A 17,286-nucleotide genomic window follows, 5' to 3' on the forward strand; every position below is an offset into this window, starting at 1 on the left:
CGCCTGAGTATTCGAAGCGATATTATTAGTGACGGATATCGAGCGAGAGGATTAGAAATGCTGTAGAAAATTCCGGTGAGCCGATCGGGTGAGTCGACACGCGCCCAACTTCGGAGATCGGATCGCACGGAAAGCTCCGATTGCCGTGAACATGCGGTGTCTTGATTGTAGCGCAGCTATCGCATAAATCGGGATCTCCGCTCTTGTCTCAGAGTCAACATCGTGCAGCTGTGCCGGCGACGGCCGCAACAATTCGGAGGCAGCCATGCCACTTGTCCGTGCGTCGATTGGAGCCACGGTCTCTATCGGAGTGCTCCGAACTGGTTCGTTGGTCGCTCGATTCGGCGCTCGATCGGACGACGACGCTCGTCGCTGTTGTTGTTTGAGTACCCGGTTGGACGTATGGTGTTATTCATACGATCGACACGAGAGAAAAATCTTCGCTCGTTTTCTGAGAAATCAGCAGAAATCTTTTGCGTCTGTTCGCTCGGTCGCTCGTTCTAAGCACCGACTTTGAATCGTAACAGGACTCCATCCGAGCTCGCTCTCTACCGCAACGAAAGAATCCATGTGGCCGTCCGATTTGAGGAAAGGAGCCGTCGAGCACTCGCTTCGTTTCGGCAACGACGGTCCTACTCGAGCGTTCGTTCCCGCTCGATTCAATCGAGCATGGGTGTCTCCGATCGACAGAACGATCGGTAGCGTTTGTAAAACGACCCCGCCGCCGTCCGTACGAAGCGGATTCCAGCGAAGCCGGAGCTATCTGGAAGAATCCTGGAGCGCGATCGGCTGGACGAGCGCGCTCCGTTGTTCCCCGTTCGATTTTCACCTCCGACTGAAAGCACGAAACTGAGCACCGACACGTTGACATTTCGCGCAGCGCCCGCCGTTCCACGCCGACGCTTGAGATTCCCTCCGATCGAGTTGGGAGCGTGCCGATGCAGGGCCACATATCGAAAGTGTTCACTCTCTGTGGTCGGGTCAAATCGAAGAATCGATCCGCAATCACAATCGAGACTTTCATTCACGTGCTCGATTGATTCATCGATCAGAGAGCTTCAATCAATCACGCCGATTTGCGGCAAATGGATTCTAGCAGCTTGACGAGGATAGCTATTGAAGTTGTGCTGACGCGATCGGCAGGACCGGGATTTGGTAGATCAGGACTCGGACCAGGACGCAGTGAACCGTTGAGAATCGCTTCATTGAAGCAGTGGAGCTTTAATTGGCCCGGCATTCGCATCCAGCTGAGCGTTTCTGCTGCCGCTGCTGATGATTTCTCGTCGGCTCCGACATCATCTGTTGTCGTCGTCGTCGTCTTCGTGCGAATCGGGCTCCACGCGCAATATGAAATTTGCACGAACATATTTGACATCGCGTCTGCACGTGCGCTGTCGAAAATATTCCCGACGCTGGCTGGATGCTCGCAGCAGCGGACCGCGTCGGCAGGACAATTCGCTCGACGATTCCCTGATGTTCTTCAGAGGAGGAAAAAAAGAAGAGCAGGCACGGTCTCTCGGAGCGCGCGGAATCTTTCGAAACGCGATACGGTTCCGAAGCGGTGCATTCGGAAAAAATCGAATTTGATTCTGTTTGGTCTTTTCCATCGCTGATCCTCCGCGCGCTTTATGTTTATGACGGCATATGCGGCGGACAGAAGGTAACGATTGGAGTATCGAACCACCGAGCAGGCACGCAACGCAGCCGAGCTCGAAATTGAGTGAGAGGACAACGAAAATAAGTCCGTTGAAGGCATCGGTTTGCTCGGCTGATGAGGCCTCCTTGCGAAGTTTAGCTGGATGGTCGGTATTACCGGCGCTGCCTGCAAGCCATCGTTGCTTCGCTCGTTTCTGGTGTGTACAACTCCAGGCTCGCTCCTATAGTCAGTCAAAGCAAATTCAAAGTTGAGCGCTCCGGAGCCACAGCGGACGGACTACAATGGATGCGAACATCTGGCAACTCGAGGCCGGCGAGCAGATGCAGCCATGCAGCCTGGACAGACCGACGGACGGACTCGATGCACAACGAGGTTCCGGAGAGCGAGAGGAAAGAAGAAGAATCGACTTCGGAGGGGGTATGGAGGGAAACAGCGATTGTCGAGTGCCGTCGATCGACCAAGACCCCGACTGTGGTCATGGAAGACGTACTGTAGGCTTCGCGGCGGCACCCTTCTCACCGCAGTAGTTCTTTCGTTTCGACGAGCAGCCCAATCTCACAATATACCCGGTCACGGCTTTCGGTCCTCGGCACGGACCGAGCCGATCTCTGGAGAACAAGAAGCAGAGCGCTCTCGAATTGTCGACTCACGCACGACGACGAACGACCTCGATCTGTCAGTTCTGTATGCTGCTGGGAAAGCCAGGCTAAAGGTGCTCGAACAAATAGGTACATTATTATGACGAAACCGGGATACGCACGGGGATGACGGACGAAGCGATGCCACCGACCGAACTGAGAAGATCGCTCGGGCAAATTGACAATAGCCTCCCAAGATAGGTCATTGTCGGCCGTAGTCACGCAGCTTCATTGGCAGCATGCACGGAGATTGGCGTGACGCAATTCGAAAACGTCTACGCTGATAGTCCCCGCAAATATGCGGTGATCTCTTCGGACGGGCGAGACTCTCGGGACGGGTAGCCCGGAATTCCATGTCCTTCTTCTGTTCTCGGGCGAGACGGAAGTTCCCCGAAACGGCGGTTTCCAAAGCCTCCCTGGTACAACAATCAATCGAACATTCAAAGCTCCACGAACTCGTGGATTGTATCGTTGGGCTCGAAATTCTCGCCTTCGACAAAGCGGAGTGCTAGTCGCACCCTCTACGAGAGTCACATTAGAGAGAGCCCGGATGTTTTTTTGTACGCGTCGAGCCCTGTGCGAAAATGAAGCAAGACACAATTTTATTGATAATAATCACAAACGTTGACGAATACCCAAAAATCAAGCGGATTTCCAACGAAAACGGCATTTACCTCGAACGGTCTCGCGTGATCCAGGTTGTCATCGCCGTGAGGACTGAAAACCCAGAGGGTCTGCGAAGGGGCTTTGAATGCCTTTCCGCACACGCACGAGACGGCAGTGACTGAAACTCAACAATCCGTCCTCTCGACTTCAGATAGGAGTCGACTGATAATATGCTCGGATCTCGGTTTGACACAGAAAGACTGAAGAGCAGAAGTCTGGTTTCTCTTGCCGACAGAAATCGTTGTCGCCCGACTTGGTCGGGAGGGTCGCTGTAAATCGAACGATTGAGAAGTATGCCATAAGTTTCCGGCGGAAACTCCCTTCAGCACCGTTCTGATTCAGTGGAGAATAGTCCGATGACGAATACAATAGACTCGAGGAATACCTTAAGTCGGTCAGAGGTGCAAAGCTTTCAGTTGAGCAATTCTTCCGGTGCCGCCGGGTCAGGCTAATTGTGCCAATCTATCGAGCCAGGTTCCCGATTCGGACGGCGGGGGGAAGGGGGTTTGATGAGTCGTCGAAAACCAACACTAACCCTAATTCAGAGAGAGAAACTAACCTAGGACTTCGATTCCAACAGGCTGTCGTCATCCCGCTTGCCGACGCCATCGCGTCCGTTGAAACTACGATTGTCATGACTTCTGAGGCGGGCTTCGTTGGAGCTACCACCACATTACCGCCAATGAACCACGAGTGGTTGACTTTTCCAGCAGACTTCTCCTCATTCGGTGCCCCGTTCCCAGGCGGCTACAATTTTGAATCAAAAGCCGCATTCAGCGCGTTCCCACCTCTCGAGTCCCAACAGGCGGTTCCTGTGAACGTGAATCGGGCAGAGGTCGATTCGACCGGCGACTCAAAAGGGCCACCAACTCCAGCGTCCGCGGCTTCTGGAACCTCACAGAGCGACGACCGCGCTGACAGTTCACCGACATCGAATGGCAATGCCGGGTATCGCCCCTGGGAGCAGGTCGCTGAGTCTTATACAGAGGAGAAGAGCCCCCCAACGAAAACGGCAGTAAACGCGACATCCTCTACCGAAGCATTCCACAACGTGAGTACCGAACGCTGGAACTTTTCTCCCCTAATCCCCGAAGAAGAATTCCTCGCTCCTGGACGATGTTTAATTTTCGCGTTGCGTCGAACTTTACAGGGCTCTACGCCGTCAGACGACAGCACATCCTCAACACAGGCCTCAGCAGAGCAGCGTCCTCCCAGTGCCTTCAAGGCCTCGTCCCAAACCCCATCCCCCTTCGGCAGCGACGGGAATTTCCGCAGCGCGACAGCCGAAGCGGATACGACCACTACGGAACTCCGACCTGTTGTGGCGGATTTCCAGGTGGCGGCAGTAACTTCGTCCACGCCACTCAGCAGACCACCATCTCAGATGCACTCTTTGGCGGCCTTGGAGCCCCTGCAGCCGCTTCAGCCGCTGCAGGCTCTCCCGCCGCAACTGCAGGTGCCCGTCTCGATGACGATACAGGGGCAGAACTGGAGCCAGGAACTCGCCTCGCCGCAAGCTGTTCCGATACAGCTGGGGCAGCTTCCCGGACAGCATCTGCTTCTCCAGCACCCGCAGCAACACTCTCCAGTGCACAACTTAAATCGTGAGTTTGATCGATTGCGTAGTATTTTCAATCGTCGACAAGAACTTCGGCGAACAAGGGGGACTTCGGTGTGGAGGTAGACTCGCGAGTCTTGTTCCTAAGACCTCTCTGTTCTTCCCGTCATAGAACCCGGCCAGATTCCGCCGATAGGAAGACAACCGCCAACGCCGCCGACACCGACACAGATGGTACAGCCGTCGAGCTCACCCGGAGCAACCGAAGTCTCGGGATCTAATGAGCGTCAGCAACAGAAGAAGAAGCGGAAGCGGTAAGTATTCCTCCTCGACGAATTATTATTTGACGGCGCACTCTCAGTCAGCATTCTCTCTGAAGGGGTGATAAGAAAGAATTATTCGTTTGTAATTCTCGATTTGACTGGTGATCAGGTGTGGTGAATGTCCGGGTTGTCTGAAGAAGGATAACTGTGGGGAGTGTGGACCATGCCGTAGTGTCCGATCCCACCAAATTTGCAAAATGAGGCGCTGTGACACGTTGGTTAAGACCAAAAAGGACAAGGTGAGTCTCTAGTTTTTTGCAGAAGTCCCGTTCCAGCTAGCTCCCTAAATTCGTACCTGAATGCGTTCTTTCTGACGCGGAGGAAAATTTATGAGATTCCATCCGTAGTGCAGCTGTTGACGGTGATCGCGCACTTTCTCGATAATTGGAGTTCAGCAAACAGTTTTTCGGTTCCGAACGAGCGTGGTGCGATGGCCTAAACACATCGAATTGACGTCACAGGCTCAAGGACGGGAATGCTCTAAACGCGAGTTTGTACCCTATAAAAGCTGTTTGGAAAACGCGTGCTGGAAACTCATAATGGTGGTCTCCATTACGCCGGGCCCATTCGATGGAGGAAATCGAGGCAATTTTGAATATGTAGTAACCTCTGGCCCGGCGAACTCTTCGGAGACATTCGCGGTCGACTCGAGTTCGCTGGAGGTCGCGGAGTTGCTCACATTCTCCTCGCCCCCCTACGTCCGACTCTCGGATCTTCCGCGTAGCCGGAAGAAGCTTTCTCGTTGATTACTCGCATGCCCCGCGGTACGATACGTGACGTGGGCGGTGGTGGTTGTCAGCGACTGTCGATTCCGACATACGAAAAAGAAAAAGTTGTTCTCGTTTTCTTGGTTGTGTCAGTGTCAGGCGGAGCTCTGATTGCATCGTGCGGAACTCATGATTCAAGACGACGTGTTTGGTCCGACTTCGAGGACATATTTCGTCAGACAGTCAGGAACGAGAGCGCGGCAGCGAGGATCATTGCGAATATTGATTAGCGGCGGAATTGCCCACCGTTCACCGACGGTATCGAATCGGCATCGATGTTCAGCTCAGTGAATTCCGCCCCCATGGATTTATTCGCTGAGTTTCTCCGATGTCGTCCGCACGAAATTTCTGCGATGTCTCTCGGTCGCTGTGATAGAATGAGATCTGACGCCTGACACCGCTGCGACGCATACGCACAACAATATCAGGTAAGCCGATCGTTCGCAAGGACGTGATCGGACCTTGTGAGCGAGAATCTCCTCCTACCACGCGGATGTTACAAATGGCGAGGTGGCATTCGGCTGTTGATACATTGGCCGAGCGTTCCGATCGTTCTCTCGATCGCCGCAGGTGCTTCGCCCAGGGAAACCGCCTCTGTCACTGTTCCTTCCGGCTTACGACTGTATTGCTGATTATCAAAGAACGAATCTGCAGCCTGTCTGCCGAACTAAACAACGGATGGTCTGAGAACAGCGGCTGCTATGGCGACTTCGACCATCGGTATGTGGACTCAAAAACACTCAGAGCCGCGGCCGCTGGCAGCATCTCTGAGCGCCACGTGGTTGACATTGCACGCTAGACATTAAACCGCTTCCAGCCTAGAAGGCATGGCTGGCTATTCGGTCGGCTGGCGAACGAGCGAGCGAGACGAAAGCGGAAATGTCACCGCTCTCACTCTGACTTTCCTAGTTGCAGTGAATGACATCTTAATTGTGAGCGTGGCACTTTCTCGACGAGCGCATTTTTTTCTCGCACTCAGAAGCCTCTCCGCATCGGTCATGATCTGTGCACTGCAGGTTTTCGATGCCTGAGAGTCGGTTGGAAATATTTTTATCTCTCCTCGAGAGAAAACATCTCCTGTCCGTCTGGAATTCTGATCCGTGACTCCGGCTCGGCTTCGGTCATCGGAAACACGACCTTAGGCACCGATCGGATTCCAGACTCTCCCCTTGCCCAGTAGTCCTCCTGTGCGGCCAACTCGGAGCTTAAGTCCCGAGCAGGCGATTCGCGGACGGAGTTTCTCGTCAAACTTCACTAATAGATTATTGTCAGTCCCACCGATTTTCATAAGAAGGGACGACCTGACCCGGCCGGATATAATTCACGTCACGCTCGAGCAGCGTCACGCAACCGAGAAGCACGATATAGACTCTGATTACGTGGTGCTTGAGGACGTCGAAGACAGGTGGTTCTTAAACGCCTACGCGAGCTTGTTTGCGGGCAATGCTCTACTTGGCATCGGCCAAGTGCTACGGCAGATGACTACGCGGTCGTCGTGGTTGTCGTTGTCGACGACGTGCTGGTTGTTGTCATGACTCGTAATTTAGGTCTCCGAATGTCAGCCGACGCAGTCGGGCAAACATCTTTGACAATGTCCCGACAAACTGAGTACAACACTGTTCGTTGTTTCAGCGCAACTATTTGACACTTGGGCCATGCCGGCTGTTTTTCTTTCCTTGCTTCTGAAGCGGGAACACACGGGCTTCGTCCGAGATCTCCTCGCATACCGCATTCTATGCGGACGCATCCGGAAATCTCGAGATACAGAGCCGCGATATCCGGGTAGAGCGCTCAGACGCCGAGCCGGGAATATCCCGCTCGGATTCCCCGCCCGAGCGGTATATGCAGTGCCTTCTTCCGACGGCACGCTCTTAGCCCGATACGCGAGTCTGGTACTAGATACGATTGATGGTGACTGGCTAGCGGGAGATAGGCGGGACTGCGAGGATCGATTGTAAGGGGACCGAAAAAGCTGACCGAGATACTTCCTGACTGGCTCGGGACAATAAATGTATCGGACGTTCGCGGAGTGACGCTTAAGGCAAGCCATCCATAACCTCCCACGATGACATGGCGAGTTGCATTGCGAACATGGTTCTCCTTCTTCTTTCGTGAGCTTTCCAGTCCGTTTGCCGGCGAAGCATCTAGGCTTCGCTGTGCGATTCACAGACAATGGAAATTCGGCCTGGTGCTGCCGAGCCTGTCTTTCGACCAGTCGCTCATTCGATGGGTTTGCTGGTCGGTTTGTCCGTCCGTCCTACGGTCTGTCAGTCAGTCTCTCGGTCGGTCGGACCTTTCGTCCGTCCGTCCGGCAGTCCAGGCTCACTTCCAGGTTTTCCCTCCCCGATAGATAGTCTCTCACCGGCCAGCGACTTGAGGGATTCGCTAATTGTGAGAAGTCCTTCGCTGCCACGACGGGTTCCTTCTCCGCGTTCAAAGGGCATCCGGAGCGGTGCTCGCTGCCAGCGATCTCGCGGGCAGCTCGGCGGCCGAGAGGGCAGCCAGTCAGTGAGCGAGTCAGCCAGCCAGTCAGCCAGCAGGCCAGAAGGCAAGCGAGCACCAGCACTGGGCAATTGAGCTATTTTTGGGCTCGGGCGACAGGGCGACAACCTGAGGCCCAACGTTGACTCTGACAGGATTCTCAGTCAGTAATAGTAATAGTGCCCGTAAGGAAAATTCCAAACAATCATCAGCGTTCGCGTAGACGCTCTCGACGGTGACACCGCTCATGTTTGCGGAGCGGAATACTCAATAGAGGGGGCGGAAACGCTGAAACACGCTTCTTGCGAAAACGATGAAAGGCTTGAACATGAAAACTGTCCCGGAGAGGAATACCACGACGACTTTTGGACTCGGTCGTCGCAGGACCTATGGCGAGCGGTGGCCGGCGCGGCGCCGCGCCGCCGTACGCACGGGAGGCAGCTCGCTCAGCTCTCCGAACGAGCTCTCGAAGCGGTCGATCTTTGATTGAGTTTATGATAGAGTTCACAGAGTGCGATCACGGCTCTTGTTAGAACAAGCGAGCGAGCCAGCTGTTGTACGAGAGACATGTGTGGGAGGGAGCGTGAAGATGCTTTTCCTAGATAAATCGTTTGATTTCTCATCCCCACTGCTCGGAGATTTCTGTGATAAGTGTGTATACATCTGAAGCTCTCGAACTCGGCCGAGATTGCCAATACGTCCGTCAAGGGATAGCACCGTCGGGGCTCTCTCGTCGATACGGAGCTAATTCTTCTGAGTCAGCTGTTCGCGACGCAGTTATGAAGAGCCTCGGAGTTCTTCCGACGAGCGAGGCTTTTCATTTGCGGAGGTGCGCGATTGCCCCTCGAGGCTTCTGTGTCTGCAGCCCGAGCACATTTCCCGGATTCCTCACCTCGATTCGGATTCCGGATCTGGTCGAAGTCCGAGTTCCAATTCTGGATTCTTCGTGATAGGTCGTTAGAAGGCGTGGAAAATGTCGGAAATAACTTATTTTTCCACATGCTGTTGGCTGTCGCTTGGAAATCTCTTGCGAGAGGGTTGAGAGCCAAGATGTGAAGCCCGCTGGCTTTCTACAACCGTTCTGGCGGAACATAGTATTTTACGAGAACGCGTGTTCTTTTTGACATCGCTCTGAGCCGACGTCCGCTGTTTAGACCGGCTCACAAATATGGAAATGTTCCGAAGCCGCTTGTCACAGCCGGCATGCCGCGTGAGTCGGAAGGTGCAGGCTTTGCTTCAACTTGATCTGATATTATTTCGAAGAATGCAGACAGAGGCCAGAATCCGAACCGACGACGGCCATCCCAGCGAATCAGTAATAAATCGTCGGAGCCGCATCGATCGAATCAGGAAAAGCTCGCATGAATCCCTGGAAATCTATCAATTTCAGGGTCATTTGTCCGCAATGTTTTACAGGCGATTTAATTCAAGATTCGTTATCACACGCTGCGGTCTGACATAAGTAGCTCGCATGAGATGGCCGATTCGCTGGGCTCGGGTCTGCTCATCATAAAGTATGGCCAGCTCGTTAGTGCGAACGGTGCAATCGTCCTGATGAAGCGCGCTGACTGTCCGCGAGCCATTCGGGTTAAGTGTGCATTCGCCTCTAGCCTTGCCCAGCGATCGTTGGGGCTGAGGCGGTGGAGCAGGTTAGACGAGAAGGGCTAGAGGGACGAAGGGGCTCTGTAACTCATTCCATCGATTTATAACTCGACCGTGGCCCTACACCAATCAAGGATGCACTCGATTCTGAGTTGGCGGAGCTCCTCGAGCGACGAACATATCCTGCTCGGAGGGGGAATTTCGTTGATTTCTTCCTGTGGAGAAGATGCACGGAAGAGGAGCAGAGCTCTGGGAGCAGTCCAGAGCTGGGTCGAGATTCTAAGGGTCAGCGACATTTCTTGAGCGAAGTGTTGGAGCTCCGAAATCTGGGCCCGCACAAAGTTAACTTCGCAAGACGAATGTGAAGTCTTCTCAAAAGCTCAAAATCTCTCTTTGGTGATGGAAATCATCGCTCACTTCAACACGAGCCCCAAAATGATTTTCAATCGAAACGAGGCTTGAATCCGCTGTCGCTTCACATTTCGGAGAAAAAGTAACATTTTGTTGTCCTACGCAATCCCATGCTTTCTGCACAGAGAGGTGACGCGATCGAGACCGTGCGGAAAACTCTCTACGATGTGCGACATCGTGCGGGAGTTGTGAAATCGTCGTGCGGCGAAACTCCCTGATGTTCTCGAAGCGAGTTCCGTCCAACATCGTTGCCGGAGCTTGCTGCCGAGAAGAACGGGATGACTCACACACAACTCGCACGAAGTCCAATTTGGTGAACAAGAGAGGCGCATGCGCTCTGCCATCAGTCGAGCACAAGTGAAGTCCTATGCCCCACGCTGTGCCCCGCTCCGTGCGCCTGGATGCTGCGCAGTCGGCTGCCCCATCTCCCCCATTTGTCTGTTCGCCCGATCGTGTCCCCTGCCCAGCCCCAGCCCGGGTGTCTTTCACCCCAGCCCGCTGTCCCCGTTCCCCCTCCGACCCCTATCCCCCGTGCACGAACACTGTGCTGTGCTCCTCGTCCCGCTGCTCCGGCGGCGCCCGCTGTAGATTTGCTGTGCTCGGAAATTTCACCAGCAGAAGAAAGATAGGGAATGTTCCTCGGCGCCGGGCGACAAAGACCGAAAGGCCGAGAGGAATTCGCGAAATGAAATCGAGTTCCGCGGGAGCATCGCAAACATTTCTGCCATTTGTGTCGCTACCGCGACGATTGACGCAGAAAGATCCCGACATAGGAATTCTTTAGTTCCTTCGACGCGATTCGGCGTTTATCGTTGCGCTCTAATCAATTGATCCTTGCCATAGGATGGGAAACGAGAGGAAATCCCGCGAGGAAGAGTAAACTATGAACGGCATGTGACGAGGTCGGTAGGGCCATCGTCAATGAAATCCGATTCCTAGAGGATTCGTATGAGTTGGGACTCCCGGGGATCTGGCTCGTCGTCGTCTAACAAAAGTTAAAACCAATCTAAATCCGCGGAGTTTTATTGTTGGCGCTAGCAAAAAATAACGCATCGCCAGTGTCAATAATGCTGATGACGGCGGTCTTGCGAGAGCCTTCGAACGGAACTCGTGATTGCACTTACGAGTCGGTGTCGCGTTTCGTCCGAGTTGGGATCCAGTCTGAAGCTCTCGGGCCGATCCGTCCGCTCGCTCGATCTCGCCTCATCTACTATATGTGCATACGTCCCGGTCGAACCTAATCGGGAGGGAGCGCAGCGAGTGAGGCCGCCAGCGAGCAGGCTTGCAGAGAGTCCGCTGCAACGACGCTTCTGAAAAGTGAAACCTCCGCAGTCAAAGAATCAGCTGCCGGATGTCGACTTCTGCTTGGCAGATGGCCGCTCGCTTGGCCGTCCGCTCGCTGACTTAGGCTGCTCGCGCGCGATCAATTGAGCGGATGTGCAAGGCATTAAAACGACGAATTTCGAAATAACAGTTCGAGCTCTCTTTTATGCCTTTCTTCTCCTCTCGACCTCTCGTATCGATGTCTGCTTTGATGGCCGCCAGCGCGCGGGGGCGTCTCATAATAATCTAACGGTACAAGTCGGAATCGGGCCCCATCTTGATACTTGAGACGGAGCTGCTTACCTGCAATTATTTATTTCTTGATTTTCCGATACCCTCAGGCTCGTCTGCCCTGCCGGGATGCGTGCCCATGCAGCGTATGTAGCAATCGCGGCGAGGGAGAGGCGCGAAACGTTCGGACCGAGTGTCTGGACAGAGAGGGGGGCGACGGAAACCGTCGTGTGCTACAAAAGGGTTACAAATATGCTCTGTGTGCACTTAGCGAGCAAGATATCGGAGCGAACTTATGCTGTGCATACAGACTTCCATCGTCATGATCAAGCTTGTTCTCGTGCACTATCCGAGCTTCCCCTCTTCCCCTCTCGCCCCTCCCCCTCTCCCCGTCCCCATTGGAGCGGCTAGACTGGCAGGCGGGCCTGTGATTCGGAGAGTTTCAGAATCGATCGGATCATGGTATCGACAGCGCGTCGACCCGGCTTCAAGGCCCAGTCCGATACAGCTCGAGATCGTGCCTCATCGAACGAATTATAGCAGCCTAATTTTTCTCGATAGAATTCCATCGACGAATTCGGACGAGGCTCCGGTTGGGGCGAGCGAGAGATTCCCAAAGTCTCTCATCGAACGCGGGAGTCGCATAGAGTCGCGTCAGAATCGCAGCCGAGGAATTCATTCCGTGTTCGGTGCTTCTGTCTTGAGTCGTTCGGGACATTTTTGCTCCTACAGTGGCGTCCAGAGATATTTTCGCGAGAAGAAGGATCTACAGAGCCGCTGAGTTGGATAACTGGCTGGCTGGCTGGCTTGCTCGCTCGGTGGTGAATTGACTGGATGGCTGGCTTGCTCGCTTGCTGACTTGCAGGCCGCCAGCCAGCCAGGCAGCGAGAGAATTGCGATCCCCAAGCCGGCTACGCTTATATTACTCCAATAAATCATTGTGCCGGGTCGACAGCCCAGATGAAACCGTTGATGATTGCAAAGACACATTTCATGTATTCGAACATCAGCGGCGCGCACACACGAAGAGATTGACAGACCGATGCAAAGCTTGCCTTCGTGCTCCATCCATCAAATGCCCGAGGTGCATTGTTTAAAATAATTCGATAGACTGGATGTCCTCGACGGCGTAAACAAAGAGTCGCGATCGGGAGTAAAACCAATCAATTGACTCGGAACTCCATCATCCCTCCCAACCGAAATCGATTCAATTCGTAATCACGGGCTGTACCGTTGCGCTGTGAAATCCGGGCGATCTCGCAGCTGAGATGACTCGCTTTCGGGCAAACTGTATCAACGTTGTATCTTCGCCCGACCGATCCCGTCTGTCCGACCACCGCGCTTACCATCCGTGTGTGTCAGCCGATCTCCTGCTTTCTTGAGTGATACATGTGCGTTCTGAGTCTAGTATAGAGTGAACTGTTGCGTCCAAGGCCGAGTTGTGCTGACAATGAGTGGTGTCAACCTTTTCGGTTGGTCAATGATTGCCGAGCAAGCCCTCTCAGAGAGGTTTCTTCTTTTTTTCCTCTTCGACGCCCCGTGTCGTTGGGAGAAAGGATGTCACTAACTGAGGTATGTCGCGTGCTGTCGACTTCTCATGCGAGAGGCTAGCAGACTAAATGCCACTCTGAGCTTCTAGACACCCTTTGGTTGCACTTGCTAAACAAATCGTCTGCGAACGCTGGCCTTCGAACAGACACGAGCTCAGCCAATGCGATCTTGGGACTCGAAAGAGAATTATTGGTACTGGATACTCAAGTGGTGTTCAAGCTCCGCTGGGTTTCGGAGAGCCACAATCCTCCTCCTCCCCCACACGACGAAGAGCATGCACGAGTAGCGGAACATCGACTGGGATTTTGAAAAATTGTTTTCGTCCTTCCAGGCCCCGGCTCAGCCCCGCCAGAAGAAAACTGACGGTACTAAGGCCAAGGTAAGTTCAGACGATAGAAAGGCTCTCAGATTGTCGATGATTTCGAACTTCTGCCTGGAACGTTTTATCCGCTGAAAAATAACCAGCCAAGTCACTTACTCATGTATTCCTACCCTCTGCTCTACAGGGTAACGCGAAAAACGCGAGAGCAAACGGTCAAGTGAGTATTTAGATTTTGGAGATTTATCAGGAATCTTCCAATTGCGAAATTCGGAAAGACTTCCGCGTTGGCTGAGAGGGGCGTTGCGAGGTGCTCAGAGATGCGGAATCTCGTGAGAGGAAGATGTTCCGAAGACGCGCTGGAATAATTTCGCTTGGGGCACTGCCCTTAGCCGAATCGATCCGTCTTGCGCAGATGATATTCCTGTGAATGTAGACAGCGTTCAGTAGAACACTGATTCATGGCACGACAAGTCAACAATTGGGCCTGCCTCTCGCTCTCTCGCGGTTCGCAGGCTGAGTTAGGAGGAGTTCTCGTTTCCAGCTCAAGAGAAAAGTTTGTTGAGACGGTGCGTTGCGAGTTGCTATCGGACACGACTCGCTACGATTCCGAACAGAACTTCATGGTCGTCACCGAGGTATTGGCGCAAATATACCCTTGGAAATTCCTCCGTGAAAGGCGAGCTTCTGTGGAAACTACCATACTCGATGGCCGACGTGGTTTCCCCGAGTGGGTGAACTGCAACGTTTCCCGGGTCTATTTTTATTTGAGTCACCCGCAAAAACCCCACAGTCACGCATCTACGAGATGAGCGAGGAAAAAAATTGCCGTTAAAAGTTCCCGTTTGCCCCTCGTCAAGCCCGAAGAACCCCCTTCCCACCCCCTTGTCCCAACTGCTCCGTTAGCTCAGGGCTTCCCCTTTTCCAAGCCCCCAATGAGGCTCGCAGTTCGTCGTGATCACTTCAAGTGGACCCGAAGTCTCCATTGTGGTGGCAATGGAGGGTCTCGCGGTGCCCACGTGCTTCCCTGGGAGATTTCGTTCCTCGTTCGGAGAGCGAAATATCTTCACTTCGGAATTCATATATTTCAATGTGGCGATTTCGCTCGTCTGCTCTGAACATTCGCTTCAGTGTTCCACGCAGCACCGTTTCCCGATATATCGACAAGAAGTTAGCGAGCGGAAGCAGCGCGCCCTGGCGAGTGGGCGGCGAAGTTTTTGGGAGGGACTTCGGCGAAACTTTGCTCGGTGGGGTGGTTGTTGTATGGCCCAACGCGGCGAATTCAATTGAATAAAGGGAATCGAGTTGGGTTCGTTCTCGCGCGACTCGCTTTCCCCTTCCATTCGCCGCAGCGAGAGCTCTCGTCGCCGCTGCTGTCAATTGCGACTGAGACACTTTTCCAAAAGTTTCGATTGTCCTGCGAGCCGGGACATCGCTTCGTCGCTGACGATAACGACATGAGCTCATTTTGTTGATGACACCGATAATTCAATGCGATTATCCCAATCGCTCGGCTATCGTGATGCGACTGCGGCATGGGATCCGGCATGCCTGCCCCTCCCGCTGCAATTCTCTTCTGTGCTCTACCGCTCCCCGCTGGCGCCATTCAAGACACTGGCATCTGTTGCCTGTCCGTTCGTTCGCTGCCCGAGTGTCAATATATGTCACTGACTGATTGAGACATGTTCAATAATTCCTGGTCTTGTTATCCATCGGCGGTATCGCTTAAGAGAGACGCTCCAAGTCGTATGAGCATTGACCTCGCCGTCAACGGTGGAAAGTCCTTTCCGGAAATTCAGAGGATGATTCACTTCGCGACCCTTGAAGTCGGCCCAGGTGGAACTGGTTCCTCATCGGGCTCGTCTAGGACCCCCCCCCCCCTCCGTCGATATCTCTGAGCGCGACGATCTTTAACGAGCTTTCGTTCTCCTGCAGGACGCACCTATGGGAACATCAGCTTCTCCGGAAGAAAATGGAAATCCAGCCAAGAGACACCGGGCATCTCCCGATGAGAACAAAAATCTCCATCAGGTATGGGAGTCAGCTGATCCCATTGTATATTCCCGCAGCTCTCAAAAGGGGGAGGGGGACTCGATATTTCTCCGAACTCGTTGTTTCCTCTCCGGAAATCCTCCTAACGCAATTTCTTCTGTCTCTTCAGCTCAACCCAGAAATCAAGCCTCAGTTCAGTTTGATAGGAGCAGCTCCGAATGGGATGTACATTCATCAAGATCCTTCCATGCCACCGCCCCATGTGAGTGATTCTCTTATACCACATTTTCACGGCTCGATGGCGAGCATCTACGGAGCGACCGATGTCATTCCGCAATTCTCACCGAATGATTAGAGAAATCGAAGCACCGCGTTGCCCTTGATAGAAGAATCAAGAGCGTAAGAGCAAGGTTCTTACCTTTTTGAACCGAAATTTCAGATGGCCGGTTATAACGCCGGCGTGCCAACAACGACATTTGCCCCTGGCAGCCAGACCTTGTTCTCCGATCCCAACCAATATGCCCCCGGGACTGCGTATGGCCATCCCCCAACGCATGTTATGCCCGGCCACGCGGCCGCGGCTCCGCCTCAGCAAATGGCTCTTCCCTCTTTCCAGCCACAAAACGAAGAATTCAATCAACATCGGCACCAGCTGATGAACTCGAGATTGAAATCGCTGATCCAGCAACGCGCTTCGCTTAAGGAGCCCGAGCAGAATTCGCAAGACGGTTTCCGCTCGCCGGCGCCCACTACGCCGACAGGAGCTGGGTCGCCGACCGAATTTTACGCCTCCCAGCCCGAGTGGGGCACTTCCAATGGCCAACAGGGACAACATGCTGTGAATACCTCGGTCAAAATGGAGGTTACCGATCCGGGCCAGGAGTCGACTTCCGCGAACGGAAGTCCACATTCGGCGGCGGGCTTCGCCTCTCCGGGACAGAAAGCGTCCGACAACGAACGTCCGCCTAGCAATCAAAGCGTTGGTAGGCAGACCCCTCAGAGCCTTTACACGCCAACGACGTCGTCGGCTCAGAGTTTCGGAAGTCCCAAGACTGGCGCTTTCCAGACGCCGCCTCCGAACGGACAGACTTTCCAATTCCAGCCGCAGCCCGTTGTTTCAAACGGTGCCCAACAGACGTTCTTGTTAAATTCCACGGCGCCCGTCGTCTCGTACCCAAATATCGTTACGTACTCGACTCAAGCTGCGGCGTACGATCCACAGGCGGCCATGGGTTTCGCACCGAAAACGTCGTTCTATCAAGGCGGCCAGTTCGCTACTCTGGCTCCGCCGGCGCCGGACATGAACGGCGCCGGCAGCAGCGGCAGCAGCAGCGGACTTTACGCAGCGAACAATTTTGCGTCAGGACCTTTGCCTAGCATGGGTGCGGGTTTCGGAGCGCTTCCGCCAATGCACGCTGCCGGTCCGCAGGCTTCATCGCTCAATCTCCCGGGTACTGATCCCTGGTGGGATCATCTGGAGAAGCTCAAAGCGCACGGACACGTCGATCCGGAGGGCGAATCGAGACAACTCGAATACTCAGCGGCTCCGGGTCCGTCCATGTAGACGGAGACGCCTGCTACTCAAGGTCAAATGTAATATATGTAGTAGCCGGTGGACGCAGGAAAACCCTAGCAGACGTAAGGAAAGCCGTAGAGACTTCGTGAATGAGCCTCATTCATGCTGACGACGTCGTCGAGGAGCAACGAATTCTAGCGCATGTCGATGATCGCTAGAACATGATGATTTGAGCGAGTTCGCGGATCGCG

The 17,286-nt window shown here is 53.9% G+C and overlaps 1 protein-coding gene across 1 annotated transcript; it reads left to right on the top strand.

Moving 5' to 3' along the window:
- The first annotated feature begins 15,958 nt into the window (after positions 1-15,958).
- Positions 15,959-17,083, top strand: LOC114828238 (protein transport protein sec31-like). Its single transcript, XM_029111522.1, has one exon. It carries the CDS (start codon positions 15,959-15,961, stop codon positions 17,081-17,083), a length of 1,125 nt encoding a protein of 374 aa, XP_028967355.1.
- Positions 17,084-17,286: the final 203 nt, after the last annotated feature.

Source organism: Galendromus occidentalis, unplaced genomic scaffold (genome assembly GCF_000255335.2).
Source record: "Galendromus occidentalis unplaced genomic scaffold, Mocc_1.1 scf7180000077446, whole genome shotgun sequence".
Taxonomy (NCBI): domain Eukaryota; kingdom Metazoa; phylum Arthropoda; class Arachnida; order Mesostigmata; family Phytoseiidae; genus Galendromus; species Galendromus occidentalis.